Below are 17,531 nucleotides of genomic sequence, written 5' to 3'. Positions count from 1 at the left end.
GGTTTATTTTTCAATCACGATGAACTAAGACAAATCTAGTCTTAGACACTTGAGTACCAGTTCTGTACATTTACGTAGAAGGGATATATATTGTTGGGTTATTGATGAAAGTTAAATCTAGAACGTTCCATAGACTGCTCTGAATAAAAATAAACATTTATAATTTTGCATAATTCTGGTTGCCGTTTTATTTTCTAATCACTCGTTCACGACATTAAAGTTCTGGCAATCCCGAATCAACTAATTTTTCGATATAACGGCGACGGGAAATTATTCTCGTAAATTTATCACGCGGCCTTAGGGAATATTCTTTTAACAAAATTTCGATAAACTATCGTTTAATTAAAATCGGCCCGATTCCGTTAAAATTATAAACCAAAAAGCGAACGGTCGTTATAATACCCTCTGTAGATATTTATTTCATTAAAATTTGCTTCGTATTATATTCAACTGATAAACTTGTACTGTAAAAAGGGTTTAATTCAATTGTGCATAGTTATAGTACGTCTAACTCACTGTTGTAACTACTTAACTTATGATATTCTGAATAAATTAAAATTGGTCGTTTCGTCTCAATTATTTTAATTATAATTAAAATTTTATACCGGGCGGGATAGAACTGGTATAACATTTTTAACAAATAACTCTAAATTGCGGAGACATATCTTTAAGGGTTATCTCGAGAAATTAATACCACTAGGGACAATTCTTCCGAGGAGAGGTATATTTTGGCTTGCCAACTTGTATATTTTCAATTAAACCTTTATTCATGCTAACAATGAAAGTGTTATTTTTTTAATTAAATTTCTTAAAATATCTATAACAAAAAAAATACATTTCCGTATAATGATTTTTTAACCTTTTTGGGAAAAGCTACATTAAATCGGCTCGTATTCCTTAATTTCTCTGTAGAGTTATAAGTTGTTCAATGTTTGAACACGCGCCTGCCAGGCAGGTGACTCGTGTTCAATTCCTAACCGATGCTATTGATAAGAGGTATATCATGAAATATTGGTGGAATCCGTGCCATTTGATGTTAACACTTTTATCGTAACCCTGAGCACTCCGTTGGTCTTTAACAAAAAAAACGGTTACTATCCACAACACAAACACCTACAACCCACGGCAATCCACTTTATCCGCCTCCCAAATGATTTGATTACTGGACCAGGCCACAAGTTCCGGCTATTGTGTTTATCCAGCAAACCAATTGTAACAGACAATTCAACATTACGTCACCGATAGTCAATCACTGCCAAATATTAACATTCCATAATAGAAATCTAGATACAACGAAGGTTTGTGTAACCCTGGTATGATGAAATTAGGCTTAATAAGACTGTAAAACACCCCTACTTGAATATGAATTAATAAGCATGGGCTTAAAAGAGGTCTTCTTTTACCCAGAAAAAGTCCAGTGCCAGGATTTTTGTTTTCCTATTCGCGATCCAAAATAAATCCAGGAGGCGCTGCTTCTCCGAGACAGCGACTCTTTCGAATCCTCCGCTGTAGCCAATTTGAAACGCTCCGAAGGAATTCTCTTGTATCAAAATACAAATTTCAATTTAATCGGTTTGGTGAGGAATAATTTTAAGTGATTATGTAATTAAATAAAAAGACCGTAAACAAAATACTTAATCGTTAAAATCAAGCTTTTATTGCTTCAAATCCAGCCATAAAGGCAGAGTAATAAAAACCCAGGCTAATACCCAAGGTACCACCTTAGGACCAATTCACCTTGCGACTAAAATGGCCTTTAATTTTGGTGGCCGGGTTACAATGCTTCGCTTGGTAGGACCCAGCCCATCACTCCACGCCAGCCAACAGGTACCTTCCCTTACTATTACCGTTAACCTCCACAAGGTTTTATGAGAAAGGGTACATGAAGTACTCAAGTTTCCCCATACTGCCACAAGATGGGATCGAATCAGCTCCTCTTGCTCGGTGGCGAAACAGCTTACTACCTCTAGAAATCGTTCGTGCGTCTGGTTGTCAAAAGCGTCTTCTTATTTGCTACTTTTAGTCAGGTCGCAAAATGTAAAATTTTGACGAAATCGTGCGTTTTGTCATAAAAGCATGACAATTTGTATACAGACATTTTTTAATATGCTCATTCGATTTAAGACGAGAGGGCATCCGTTTCTATTACTTTAAAGACCCCGGGAAAAAGTGCCGGTCCACGTGACTCTTTCATATGGGAAGGAGAGGGGTGTATATAAGGGGGCATCCGTAAAAGCAATTTCTTACATTTTCTCCACTTGGTCGGTTTTTAGTTAAACTAAATGTATGATACTTTTTTTTCAAATGGGAAAAATCGAAGAATATATATTATTTATCGAGGTTAGAAATTTCTCAAATATAACAGTTATTACTTAATTAACGTTACATATTTTAATTACAAGTATTTGTATATGTTACATATTAATCTAAAAAATATCTTTAGGGTGACTCTTTTTGCACCGACTAGGGTTTTTCCTCTAAAACTCTTTGAATTATAATTTTGAACTTTTCCAATATGTATTCACCTTTTTTATTTTTATTTTTTTGACTGTTAGGTGCTAGGGAGCTATTTGCAATGAGAAAGTTGTAGAGCATACTTGAAAACCTACAAACAACGTTTGTGCGATCACAAACGAATAGTTTCGCACTTAGATTATGAGGTCAGCAAAAAAAAACAATTCGCCATAGCAAGCCAAAGGGTTGTTTTACACGAGAGCAAACAGCTCCCTACACGAACTATTACCGTTAACCTCTACAAGTTTTATCGAAGAGGAAACCCAAAAGCTCGGGGAAAACCCTTTAAAACTGTGGCGAGAGAACCTGAAAACTAAACGCACAAGGAATGGTTCTGAGTTTTGAGAATAACATGTCAGCAAACAAGTTAGAGAAAGAACAGCTGGTCTTATTAGGCATACTAAATTTAGGAAACAATGTACGATAAGTAACTATTTATTTGGTACACACAAGTGAGAGAAAGGGTAACAAAGTATGTTCCAATCAAATTAAGAAATAACATTTTTAAACGAAGTAACAAAAGTGCTGCGAAATTACAGGTATGGTTCGGTAATTCCTCTGTCTGCCACGATATATGTTTCTGCGCAATGAAGCTTACTTTGGAGTGCATGCTGGATCATGTCGAGAGTGACCAATTAAAAAGCATCGATGATACTTCATCCATTCTCGTAATAGGCGTCGAATGGACATGAACGTTGATGAAACCCAATAGGAAGATGTGTGTCGGTGTGTGGTCAGGCGACCTTGGAGGCCAATGAACTAGTCAGTTTCGTCCTATCCACTATTGTTAGAATTCAGCGAAAAAGGTGGTCTAGTACTGCTCGAGGTTGATGTTGAGACAAAATGTCAGGTTGGTTACAGAGTCGTTCGTAGTTGGCTAAAGGAATGTCTTTTAATGCGCCCGCATTTTCATTCTGTAACATATCCAAGTAACTCTGCCCATTTAGACGGTTAAAAAATGGGGCAATGACTCGATCTCCGACCAGAGCCGCCCACACGTTTAACTGACATTGGTGGTGGGTAAATCTCCATCGTGGATTCACATCACTCCACGTGGGATTGTTTTGGTGGTTAATTGGTCCATCTCTATAAACGAACCAAGAGCAGATTTCAAAAATCCAAAGTTTCGTTCACCATGTTGCTTAACCAGTTACGAAAGTCAAACCTACGTACCATATCTCCTTCATTAAGAGCTAGATATGAATGGAAGTTGTGCTCGTGAAAGATAACCCAAATGTGGATTTTGCTCAAACCCAACTCTACGTTTGCACTTCAAATGCTTGCTTGAGGATATGCCGCGAAGTACGCTAAAACAAGCGTCGATGTTTTGACCGCCTGCTCCTCGGTTATTTGGATTGACATCTCCTTGGCTGTGGAAATCTCGAACAGCTCCGAGAACGGTGCTGTGACCGGGAAATCTGTCAGGATACCACTTACTGAAAAGTTGAGATAACCTTCGAACATTTCGATAATCCGGCAATTTGGAAATTTGAAAACTTTTAAGACTCAGACTGCGCTTCGAATTTGGTTTAATTATTAAAACTAAAATAAATCTTTGTACAAAACAACTAAGTAAAAACATGTTTTGTAAATTTAGTAGGTCTAATAAGACCAGTTTATCTTTCTCTAACTTGTTTGTGGCAATGTTTTTCTCAAAAACAATTATTTAAACTAATTTTTGTAAAAGAAGCCTTTGGCTTGCTATGGCAAACTGTTTTTTGCTGACCTCATTATATCTTAGGGAAAAATTGTTCGTTTGTGATCGAACAAACGTTATTTGTAGGTTTTCAAGTACGATTAACAACTATCTCGTTGAAAATTGTCCCCTAGCACCTATCGCTTAAATAATAAATAAGAAAAAACTTGAAGACGTTTCGAGTTTTCTGCAAATTGCAATTCAAAGCTTTCCCAACCGAATACGCATACCCTGAAAATTTCAAAATTATATCTCAAAAATTTTTTTTTAGAAAAAAAGCGTGGTCAGAGCAAAAAGAGCAACCCTAAAGATATTTTTTTATTTAATATGTAACATATACAATTACCAAGAATACAAATATGTGACATAAATTAAGTAATAACTGTTTTATTAAGCATATAAAAAATGTATGTATACAAATTTCAATACCTTTATCACAAAACGCGCGATTTTTTGAACATGCGGACTGACTATTATCTAGTTTTCGACGAAAACATACAGAGGGCGTAAAAATAGTTTTTAGTTTAACAATCGTGTAGCTACAATTTAAGTTTCAATAGTTTCTCCAAAATATAAACGTTCCTACGTACTATACTTAACCATATAATATTTTATAAATTTCCTAATGCGGGTTAAGTATTAAATTAAAGCCAGGGGTTTTAAAAATGATAAATTTCCATTTTTAAAAACTGTATATCAGTTAACGAAGATGTGACGAAAATTGACTACAATTTTATAATACGTTATTTATGTTTTCCTTAGTTTGGTTAGAAACAGTTTAGAACGCCGAATTATTTTCGTAACAAAAACCACAGACTTAGCTAACCTTGAATTATCTTAATCGATAATCGGTCCACAAAGCACCTTTCAATTATTGGACACTTATGTAAATAATATACTTTCAGGTATTAAATAAAACTGAAATTGTCGTTTGAAATTTGATTTGAGAGTGAAGTTGATTATGTCACTCATTAATTTGGTTAGAGTAAATTTTGGACGTGTAATTGGTTTTTTTTTCGTACAAAACCTTCCTAAGGGGTGTACAGATATTTATTCTGGAGAGGTGTTAAAATATTAGGTCAACAATTTGAGCCAGTTAACTGATCAAATACCAAAAAGTATTTCGAATATCAAAGAATTCGACAGTTTTTTCTGCCTTTCGCTAAGGGGTTTTAATACACACGGTATGGATAACATACTTGCAAATTACTCTTTATATGGTCCTTAAAGAGAGGTGCCAGAAATAAGAACTAGTTCGGAAATTTGATGGCCTTGAAACTCAAGAAACTAGAAAAAGACCCGCGGTTATTCTACCAGTTTGCAAACTATTTGAAAATAACAAATACTTTTTCCCTATCGTTTCGAATATTCGTCAAGAAAAACGAATACTAGCGAAATTTTCCAAGCGCTATTCGATTCGACGAATCGGATATTCGATTTGGTATTCGATCGAATTATTTATTATCACCAAATATTTTGCACACCCCTCCACCCTGTTTTTGTTCATGACGTTTAATCTTAATTAAAACAACTTACGATTTTTTTATAAATAAATTTAAGAGTTTCCCTGCCTATAAATAAACCCGGAAAATTCAGAACTCTAGGTTAGATTGTTTTAGATAACAATGCCTTGGGCAATCGCTCTGAGACACCATTAATAGTAAGTTGGTCGCTCAAGAATAATATTATTACGGCTTACTAAAAAGATTCAATAAATATATTTATCAATGATTTTCAGTTCATCCTATCAGAAAATGCACGTATTGGGATAAGAGGTTGGAGATTTTTGCAAATGGAAAACTAAAGAAACCTGATATATGGGGTCCAGATTTTAAGAAAAGTCCATATTATGGAAAAAGGAAATATAATATAACGGACAGGTTCAACATTGTTCGTGTCGAAAAATCCCGTAAAAATATTTTTAAGCTTCAATGCGAAAAAGGATTTCATTTGGAAGGCGGCGAATTTGCTGAATGTAACTTAGAGACTGGGAATTGGATGCTCAATAATTCCAAATGTGACATAACTGGTAAGTTTAAAGAATTTTTGCCTAAGTATCTGCCACAGTAAAGTGTTTTGCGCAAGGCTAATGAGAAGTATAAATTACAATCCAAGACCCACTGGAACTATTTTCTAAAGGCGCTTCAAAACTATTTTTCTTTGGGATAAAGGAATAAGTTAAGCGTTCTAATCGTTTGAACAATTATGTCGAGACACACGTTATCGTTTTTGACGCTTTCATTGTCACGAATATTTTGATCTGTTTATGATTTTGCACCATTTGAACATACACCTTTTAAAGCTAAATCCTAATTAGAAAGAATTTGAAATGATATAGTTTTCTCTAAACCGTTAATCTCGAAGAGAAAACATGTTAATTTAATGCTTGCTGAAATAAAAATTCAGTTTTGTTAATATTTAATAAAAAAATTGCTCATCCTGAATTCTGGTTTAGAAAAAAAGAACAAGAAGATACTCCCGTCGTTGTAAAAATGTCTAGACCACTTTTCTAAATCTCTAAACAAGCCACCCTAAACAATCTGCAGAAACTCAGGTTTTTATAATTTTTAACGGTTTTAATAAAAGAAAAAGGTACTTGCTTGAGACTAGCAGCGGCCGTCATGTTTTGATTTCGTTTATTAAAGAAGCGGCTGCAGGAAAACGTTACCGGCGTGCGCTTCAATCGAGTCGCGACTTGAAGAGAACCATTGAAATACCTGGCCGGTACGGTTATTCTTCGAGTACGAGGATCATTGGAATATATTTTAAAAATCGTCTTTACAAAATAAAATCTTCAACTGACCGTTTCAAATAACTAAACAAGGTGCCTTTAAAAGGACATTAATTGAAATTAATAGCCCAAAGCCTCGTTATGGAAGACCAAAGAAATATGATCAATGTTTTTATTAAATTTGACAATCGTTCTTAGCCTCAATTATGAATTGCTGGCTTACCTAATATCGTGACGTTACGCGAATGCTGCCGCCTATGTTTTACTTGCCGCAATGCTGATCGAATTTTGTATTTATTTCTCGTTAGAACAAAATACGGAAACTATGACACTTTAACATTTAATAATATAATTATAACCTGTGGCTGCTATGGTTTAATTCCCGAAACTCTAAGGTTAATATTTTTTTCATGTTTATCGAAAATTGAAAATATTCAATAATTTAAATACTTTAAATTGGTATATATATGTATAGACCTCAATGTTGATAGCAAGGATACAAGAAGTTTTTAAAATCAAGTTACTCAAATTCCGTTTTTTTCTTTGCGTGTGCCAATATAGAGTGTGCCGCAAATAACAGGATCTGTTTAATGGGTTTCAACGAGTAATAAATGTCGAATGAATGTGCATCAAAAATAGCCTCCTTTCGGAGATACGAGCCCACCAAAATTAACTTAAAAAAATTGGTGGACCAAATAGTTTATTTACGTATTTATTTTTCCTAACCGTCAAAACTCAGAATTGCTACCTTAAGAAGCTTTTCATTTATGATCAACACATTCAAAGAAAACCTAGTAAACGAAATTGATGACAGCTTTATCGTAACTGCTTTTATATACACTTGTTTTACAGAGAAGATATTAATGTCACAATACTCAAAAAAGAAGAACTGGAACTGACTTACATAAAAAATTGACTTATCCTTACAAAAAATATTCCAAAAGTTTCAGGTGTACTTCCAATGCAATAACAGAGTTCTCTAATTCGCTCGCGTAGTGGCTAAATGTTTGGTACTACATTTTGGACACTATTAGCTATAAAAAACTTCATCAGAAAAAAAATAGTTCTGGTTCGGTTAATGAGATTGTCAAGCGACAGGAATTCCTCAAAAAATGTACCTGAAAAGCTGCTTTGCGTCCAGTTCAGCTCGTCCACCAAGGATTTAATATGTTGGGGCGCCATCGTGTATGAACCGCAGATCAAGTTAAAGTGCCAGAGGATATTTCTCCAATAGCAATATCATTTTAGAATTAAGGTGCGTTTGCCCTTTTAGGGGGGAAGGGCCTGTTAACTAGGCTAATACTCCGCAAGGATCAAAATAAATGATGATGAAATCCATGCCATCCACTACCAGATGGTTTAAACTCTTTAGGTTGATGATTATACCAAAATAATTTCTATTGAAATGGTATTTAATCATATATGGCCCAAATCCCGTTTTTCCGGAAGATATTTTGATAAGCTACATGGCTAGTTTGTCCCGCGAGAGCATCAAAAACTCACGCAACACGCGTACAGAGCTACGAAACCCGCTTTCCATTATAATTATTTCGTATCAGATATATATTTAGTCAAAATTTGGTGCGGCATGGTGGGTGACGTCTTTTTTAATTTTTTTGTTTACTGATTTTGCGAACCTGATCTCCATCTGTCTGCTGAAGGTTTTATTGGTGGCCCATAATTTACTTATACTAAAACTAAATTAATTATAGCTCTGTATAAAGCAAACCCATTAAGGTGTCAAAAAGAATAATTTATTTATAAATAATATTTAAACTCTAACAGATTTGGAACACTTTTACTTTATCATGTCTTATTAGTTCTATTTTCTTTTGGCACTATTACTATATTCCTGGAACCCTAAAAGATATTCTGGCTGGAAAATACTCTTTTTTCGGTTATTTTACCCCCTAGCGACGAGTGCGGTGGTAAAGTGGATGCAATGAAAGGACACTTACATAACGCGTAGAAACAGTTGCTAACCAATAAGGGTCGAATTCAACTGTCATTTTTCGCCGGAAGGTTTCACGATGAAAGAACTCATAAAAGAAAAGAAAAGCAGATACATTGGAATGAGACGTGAAAAACGCCCGTTCTTTCTGTGCGCGGGGCGAGCGATGTTCACCAGATTCTTTCTGCCTGAATAATTTGAAGTCAGAAGATGCGCGATCGCGAAAAACTATTTTAACTCGCTGCCTCGTTAAGTCTCAAAATAAGCACGAATGGACACGCTAATTGCCATCATATCCAAGCGTGTCATCATAAATCAGCTATAATGCGCATATAAGTAACCGGAAGTCAAACGATATCTTTTGGTGTATAACCAGCTAGTATTCCGCATTTACCTTGCGCACATAGGTCCCCAATTTCATTATGTATGGCAATTATGTTTTATTATCAAATATTAATTTGTGTTGGAAATATGCTACATGTTAAGTTAGAAAAACCACCCATGAACTGTGCAAAGGATGATATAATTATTATTATTCACGTATTTTATCAATATGCTACATGTTAACTATAAATTTGTATCCTTCTTATCTAACAAATAAACCTATTCACAGCGTAACCTTAATCTGAGTTTTTGCATTTTTATAATAAAATTTAATGATGAAACTATTCCTATTATTACACATAAACTCTTATAATTACCGGCATATTTAGACTTGATCCATAATCTATAAAGGAAAGTGTCTCGCAACTTAAAATCGTAAAATGTTATTAAAATTATAAAAAAAATTAAATGTATCCGCCAACTATCGTTATTATTTTTAACTTTCAAGGAATTTAAAAGTAATCTTTATCCAATTAACATTTTGAATGCATCAATTAACCAATATTGCTTCTTTTCCAGACCCATTTGAATGTGAACCAATACGTCCTATGGAAGGAAGAAACGACACGTGTTTTGGAAAATCAAATATTACATCTCGGCACTGCAGTTTCAGCTGCGATTATGGATATCATTTTACTGAAGGGGAAATAACAATTGAATGTCTCTATGGTAGAAAATGGTCAGCAAATCCATTAAAATGCAAAAGTAAATATTTCTAAAGTTAAAAGTATCTTAACACTTTGGGTGGGTCTTTTAATAGTTTATACGAAATGTAACGTTAAAAGGAACCACCAATGGACTGCATTGCAAAGGATGATACAAAATTTTATCATCTTTTAGTAGTTTGATTGTTATATACATTTATTTAATAACGTTAATAATTTCAGTAACAGAAATAAGGATACATTTTCATAAACAAACTTTAATAATTATTTATCTTAGAGACCTACGATTGCAATCTGGATAAGTCAATGCGAAGAATAAATAAATGCTCTCCTAGACAACCATATGAACCTTGGAATTGCACATTTTCTTGTCACAAAGGCTATACTTTAAAAGATGGTAACCAAGTGGTTGGCCCGAAAGTTACTCAAAAATGTGAGAAGAATGGTGATTGGTCTGGAGACTTACCTTACTGTCTTAGTACGTACTTTTCTTTTTTGTTTAGTGACGGTTTTAATCACCTTATAAACTTCTGCCCGTATGACATTGATTTAAGCTGGCTGTTGAATTTTAAACGACTTTAATTACGTTGCTTTTTATTTTGGTATCCCATTGATTTTCTCAAATTAGGCTGTTTTATTCACTGCGACGTTTATTTTAATTCGAGTTGAAAGGTCTTAATAGTACATGATAAACAATGTAATAAAAAAATTCAAATAAGTTCTAGATCAAGGTTGTACTTAGGGCTCTGTTTCCCAAAGGCACATTAGGCACAATGTCTAGGGCCTACAAAAGAGTCTTGGTTTACGAAAGTAATTTGTATTTTTAAGCATGTCGCATTTTTATTCAGTACTAGACACCGATACGTCAGGTTTCCAAATTACCGAAAATGTTTCGAAAAGTTAATGCGATCTTAAATGCAATATAAATAACTAATTAACGGTCCATTCAAAGTGGATTTCATTTAAGAAAACCAACTCATGGCTGTTTTGTCGTAGACTAAAATTTTTTCTAAATGCATTTTGTTTCAAATTACTTAATCTTGTAAAATAAATGGCATAACCGCGTCTATAAAGTTTCCCAAGTTTTTCTCCCGAGTCCCACTTTACCCAGATTTAGAAAGTCTTTAGATTTCCACCCTTTAGTTTCGAATTGTACACGAAGTGGCTTCTCAGACTTGACCCCAGCTTTGGCCCCGTTGAAATTGAAGAGAGAAAATTTTATTGCTGACTACGAATAAATCTGTAGCCCTATTGGCGGATCACTTCTTTGGTCCACATAGTCAGCACATAATCATATTGTTGAGTGTTATAGATAATATATATTTATATTTTATCTAGAATTTTACGATTGTTTTTCAATCAAAGATTCGGGCAAATCAGAGACGTACTGCGATCCACCAAGGAAAAATCAGTCTAAATATTGTTGTAAAACGAGATGCAAGAATAATTATAAGAGCGCTAAAGGACATACTGTCCGAGAATTGTGTTGCCGAGAAGATGGCTCATGGTCCGAGGATAATTTGATTTGTTTATGTAAGAAACAATTTCCAGCATCATCCCTTCTTTAGTTATATCGAAAAGAGGAAGTTATTTTCGATACAATCGTGGTTGGCGCTGGTGAATACATACCTACTTACTCATTGAAAAGTTAAATGAGGGAAAGTTTGATAACTTAAGTTCCGTCTTTCTAATAATGCATGTGCCACGCCGCTCTTGTTAGTCAAAGTGTTTTTTGAATGAAAAGGAGATTTCTCCTTATTGACATTTTATCGGAATTTGCTGCCTCTATTAAACCATGTATTTCTTACATTTCCACGACAATTTAAAATCCTGTACTAAAAAGAACAAGTCCACTTTTTGTATAATATAGTTTTTTAAGTAGAAATAAAACGACTAGTTTCGCCAGTCCATTCGGTGCTTCATGAGGGAATGGACAAGCAAATATAGTCGTTTTATTTTGACTTAAATAAATGTAAAATTCACAAAGTGGACTTGTTAGTTTCAGTATATTCTTATGTATAAGTGCCGCTATCAACATTAAAGTGTTCGTGTATTCATATAAATTATAAAAAAACCTAAATGGGTAAAGATATGCTAATAAAATTGGGCAAATGATTTATCTGAAACCAATTGTGCATATGCATTATCTGCAACCATGTGGACATACGATTTTCCGGAAACAATTTGGGCAAACAATGTAAATACGACATGAATCGATATTGAAAAGGAATCAGATCAGAAAAATAGGGCCTCATAAATAAGTAATATTTCTGAAACAAAAACGCGGATTAAAAATCATGTGTTTCATTTCCTTGAGATTTTATAGAAGAGCCTAAGCTAATTAGCGTGTTTTAGGCGCTATTTCGTTCTCCTCTATTATTATTCAAATTCAGAAGGTTTGATATGGTGGTTTCGGGTTAGTTGGGGCACGGCTAAAATTGGACACTTTAAACTAAAAAAACCTACCGCCTGAAGCAGACGACGCAGACGATTTTAAAAAGTCATTTCCTTTAGCCCCAACCTTTGACTTAGTTGGGCAAAAAATTTCAGCTTCTCAGATTTTAAGTTATCAAAGTGGATGAACTTGAATCAAGTATAGTGATTATCTACTTTGATATTAGTTAAAAAGTTTAAGGAATGTAGCTCTTACTAGTTAACGAAATAAGGTTTAGTGGGTTTACTTTATGCGAGATTTATTTTAATATATGCTCAATAAATAAAATGAACCCTATTCTATTCAATAGTGTAGTAAACATTTTGCTAGGACCTTTAAATTATAATATTTTTAGAAATATAAATAAAATATCTTGTGGCTAACTTTGGACACTTAAAACGCATTATATAACAATAATTAAAAAATGTATAAAGTTATTTTAAGTTTGCAAAGTATGAAATTTTTTAAGAAATATTAGGAGGAGGAAGTTAGTCAGTTATACAAATTGAAGCCAGAATAGGCTTTTATTATCTAAGAGTTTAGTTTTAGGGAAGTTAGGGTTTTCATATTTGATAAGGGTAGTAGAGGAGTTACCCACAGTTTGTTTTCATATGTAGGACAGTAATTTGGTCAACAAATCTAAATCGATGAAGGTATATTTGAACGCATACTACTCCATTTGGCCAGAAAACAGGTCTTATGGTTAAATATTTTTACAAGTTGTCCCTTAAAATTGGTGTTTTTGGCCTTTTTATGGTTTATTTCGCAATGGAAAGTTAAGAGCAAAACTTGTGATTACTGAAATTGGTCCATTTGGAAAGAATATATTCTATATAACGATCTATTTAAAAATATAATAACTAAAGTGTTTTACTTTTATAAAATATGGGTAGTATAGTTGATGAGTCAGTAACCAAAATCAAGAGACATTATCGAAAGTGGTCCGACAAAAATCTGCGCTTAGCCTCATGGAAGCTGTGAATGCATAGAAGATGTCTTGGAGAAAGGTGGCCATATTTACGTATTTAGGCCAGTGTTGGGCATTTTCGTCAAAGAACCGCTCACGCTCACGTCTTTTTGAGCGGTAATATCGGCGCTCCTCTCTTTCCGCTCTTTTTTTGAGTGGAAAAATTTTCGCTCCTCTTTTTCCGCTCTTTTTTGAGCGGTAAAATCGGCGCTCCTCTCTTTCCGCTCTTTTTTTGAGCGGTAAAATTGGCGCTCCTCTCTTTCCGCTCTTTTTTGAGCGGTAAAATTAGCGCTCCTCTCTTTCCGCTCTTTTTTGAGCGGTAAAATTGGCGCTCCTCTCAATTTTGTTTTGCGCTCTTTTAAAAAGATATTTTACTGCTCATTTTCGCTCATAATAACAAACCCGCTCACAATGAGATGAGCGGTGCCCAACACTGATTTAGGCTCACTAGACCTATTGACTATACAAGCGACTGTCGAAAAATCATCAAAGTACATGAGCAGATACGCTAGGAAATTCGTCTTGGCTATTAGAAACTAGCTCGCTGGTCTTTATCGTAGATAGACCTATTAACTAAACAAGCGATTCTCGAAAACCCTTCGAATCCACATGTTACAATTACTTCCCGATAGCAATTACTAAAAACACACCAAGTCGTCAATGTCCGAACCGAATTTTTCCAAGACAAAACTATGATTTCTACTACCGACTACCTCAAAATCTCTAATATCATCGAGTTACTATTACTTTTCAATCGCAATTTAAAAAGACATACCGAGTCGTTAATGTGTGGTCTTGTTTAACTTATTTTAATTAACATCTTAGTTCTTAAATCTCAAATTACATGCCCTTATTTGTGGAATTTATTTAGATTTGTGCTGCCGCAACGCTAAAGGGCGATACTATACGTACACGGAAGCATCCAAAGGGGTTTCTCTAGAGCCAAAGCTTGGTTTAAGATTTAAAGTTTAAAGATTAACTTCTGATTTAATTTCCTTATTTTTATCTAAAACTAGGAGAAAATATGGGCAGCAAACTATTCGTTTGATTTCGTAAGGCGGCACTTGCAGGGAAATCTCAAAAATAGCGTTTCCGCCTAAACAGAAGGGTCGGACATACGTCAAAAGTCGGTAAACATGCCGAAAAAGGGATTTTAGAAATCTTAAAATCCGTTTCAAAATCTTGAAATCGTAGAAATTACTGTCAAAATCAGTTTGAGATTGCAAGTCCCGTATTAAAAATTAGACGTGGACCGACCGCATGGTCTAAACTGTGAAATGAACTAAAATTAATTATAAAATCAACCCCTTTAGCATCGAACAAACGAGTTAAACCCTAAAAACGGCAAAGAAACCATTTATTCAATGTATTTTTCAAAGTTATCCAAATTTAGGCATTACTGTCTAAAGTTAGCTATATGCGTCCAAAGATAACTCCATTGTGTCCAATGTTATCTATATGTATCACAAGAAAAATCGTGTCCAATCTTAACCTTGTGTGTTTAATCTTAGCCTCGCGTGTCCAATCTTAGAGTCTGGTGTCCAATGTTACCCCACCCCCTGTCCATTTCAACACCGTTTTGTCCAAAGTTCGGCTCGAAACCTTCATTCAAGAAAATAATTATTTTAGCTATTAAAATGCTTAATTTTAACGTCAAATAAGGATAGGAAGTAGAATAAGGAATGGTGTTACATATTCCACTACTTATATTTCTCCAAAACATAATTTATAAAGAGGCAAGCTACATTTTATAAAAAGTGTCCAATCTATCCCGCACTTACCCTAGAAACAGATGTTTCTAGATTACGAAATGTCAGGGCAACCGAGGCTCGGGGAAATTTGTTGGTGGAGTGAGTGTAGTTGAGTGTCTCCAATGAGACAGCGTTGCACGAGAGGCTACTATTAAAGCCTGTACGGTCCATTTTTTCGTTCTTAAACTCGTTTTGAAAGCTAAGAAACGAACGAGGTTTATTAACATTAAAAAAAAACTGCTCTCGGTATCCTTCAACCCCAGTTTTTACGGTTTTCTGAAAACGTTTTGAACAGAAATGAATATGGAACTGATCGAGATTTTGCAACTTTATTAAAATTATACTTAATCAAATATTTGTTGAATTCGTTAAAAATTTTAAAAAACGGGAGATATTCACAGAAAGCGCTTCAGCCTAAGAGTCACGCGCCTCCTTAAAGATAGTTATTTGGGACCTTAAACATACTACCAAGATTTTTTTATATAATAAAGAGAACTAGCGTATTCCTGCCTGTTCTAAGATAATAAGCTACCAGGAACGCGCAGAGCAATTTCGGATCCTGGGACCATTTACATATTTTCACGACTTTCCGACTACCTATAAGTGAAGTTTTTCAAATGGGTCATTCATATATTTGAGTTATACATTCTCGGTCATAGTACTTTATTTTAACATTAGAAGCATTGATATTGAATTTGCATTGTTTTACGGGTTTTCGTGTAACATTAAAAAGAACCGAGGCAATAAAACATGGATAAATAACTCATATTAATTGCTTTACGGCTTTAAAGGGTTATTGGAAATAAGAAAATGGCTTTTTGGGCAACATTAAGTACTTGTTATTTCTAGATAAAGTCTTTAAGAAGTTCTATTATAGAACAATTTTAAAGGCAGAGGTTTGATTAATCGTAGACGGCATATTCTATTCATATTAGTGGCCGAAGTGATGTTGTCCTACTTCCCAAACGATGCTGAGTATTGGCTTTTCGCTCGAAGCTTCTAAAACCAACCACTAGAGGTGTCAATTTTAGAGAACATCGTAATTTTTGTATTGAAATATAAGATATTTGTCAATAAAACGTTTTACTTAACAGTTCCCCACTACGGAATGATTGAGAACATTTGATCGAGTTCCAAGTGATTCTACATGAGTAATTTGATTTACGTGCTTTGATTGACAAACCGAAAAGCAGTTCCCACTTGATCGAAATGTTTATATTTAAAGCCCAAATGATCGTCCAATTGCAGTTTTAATTTTTATCATGTATTTATTTATTTAACTATTTAACAACCTTACCCAAACCGTTGTTGATAAGCTATTTTTTCAACAGGTACATTTATAGATTACAAAATTTAATTTGATACACAAGATACTCGCAACCTAGAGTCTAAGACTTATAACCTGTGCTATGACTTTTGTCAAACAAAGCTTCCCATTTAAAAAAACGTGTCGATAATAAGAAACCACATCTTCGATCAAAAGCACGTTGATCAAAAGGACCCATTGTCGATCATTTGAAAATCGATCAAATGTAACCATGCCCTACGAAATGTGTTACTCTTGTCCAATAATAAATAAGCCGCTTCCTTCAACAAATTAATAGTTAAAGTTATTTAAAGGCGAAGTCGAGCGATTTTATTTGATACGAAATTAATGACATTTTATAAATAATCAAAATATGTTTTCAGAAATGTGACGATATTTACTTTATCGTTTAAATGTGGAAAACGTCTAGAACTGTTTCAACGATTAAAAATAGTTAGTTTGAAAATATTTGTATAAGATAGTAAAGTAATAAAATTTATGTTGGTGTATTGAATACGTTGTTCTCTTGCGTTCCTTATATCAATTAATAAAGTTAGTTTCTTGCCTATCGTGAAGAAAATGTAATTCCTAATGATCCAATATAAAAATTAAATCCCATTGGAATCAAAATATAAATTTTCAATTCAATTTTCATTGAATCTAATATTTTATTAAGGTTTTCATTAGAAGTAAAAGCGTTTATCAGCCGATTGATCTTCTAAGCGAAAGCACAAAGATAAATCAATTTGTATGTCCGCCTGAAAGGCCCATCGATTGAAGTACCGCATTAATTCTATCGAAGTATAATTTATCCTTCTCCAAAGTTGATTTTTTTATTTTTTTTTTCAATTAATTTAGATCTTCCTAACTTTTGATATTATTTTCTTATCAAATTTGTTTCAATATTTTCGTTAGGCAAACATTTTTCAAAAAACTAAAGACTTAATGTGTGTGTTGAAGTAGCTCCTTCGTCACTATCTTTCAAAAGCACATCACGTTATCCATTGTCAGAATTCCCAACGAACAATAATCGGAAATGTTTAACAATGAAACTGAGGGATGCGATCAACTTTATTTCATTTAATAAACGCATTAAAGTAATGGCGTTGTTTAAAATATTTTGCGTGGTCAA

The 17,531-nt window shown here is 34.0% G+C and overlaps 1 protein-coding gene across 2 annotated transcripts in view; it reads left to right on the top strand.

Annotated features, from left to right (window-relative positions):
• LOC149943736 (P-selectin-like) overlaps window positions 1-16,913 on the top strand; it is a 43,165-nt gene extending 26,252 nt beyond the window's left edge. For both annotated transcript variants that reach the window (XM_090175975.1, XM_090175976.1), the window contains exons 9-13: window positions 5,949-6,239; window positions 9,796-9,981; window positions 10,219-10,419; window positions 11,280-11,474; window positions 16,783-16,913. In XM_090175975.1, coding sequence (XP_090032101.1) covers window positions 5,949-6,239; window positions 9,796-9,981; window positions 10,219-10,419; window positions 11,280-11,474; window positions 16,783-16,784 — 875 coding nt within the window. In that variant the 3' untranslated portion in view covers window positions 16,785-16,913. The remainder of the gene's footprint in view (window positions 1-5,948; window positions 6,240-9,795; window positions 9,982-10,218; window positions 10,420-11,279; window positions 11,475-16,782) is intronic.
• The last annotated feature ends 618 nt before the right edge of the window (window positions 16,914-17,531 follow it).

The sequence above is a fragment of the Leiobunum rupestre genome, chromosome 5 (assembly GCF_980474605.1).
Source record: "Leiobunum rupestre chromosome 5, qqLeiRupe1.1.hap1, whole genome shotgun sequence".
Classification (NCBI taxonomy): Eukaryota; Metazoa; Arthropoda; class Arachnida; order Opiliones; family Sclerosomatidae; genus Leiobunum; species Leiobunum rupestre.
Note: the sequence above shows the minus strand (reverse complement) of the source record. Positions and strands in the feature narration are given on the sequence as shown.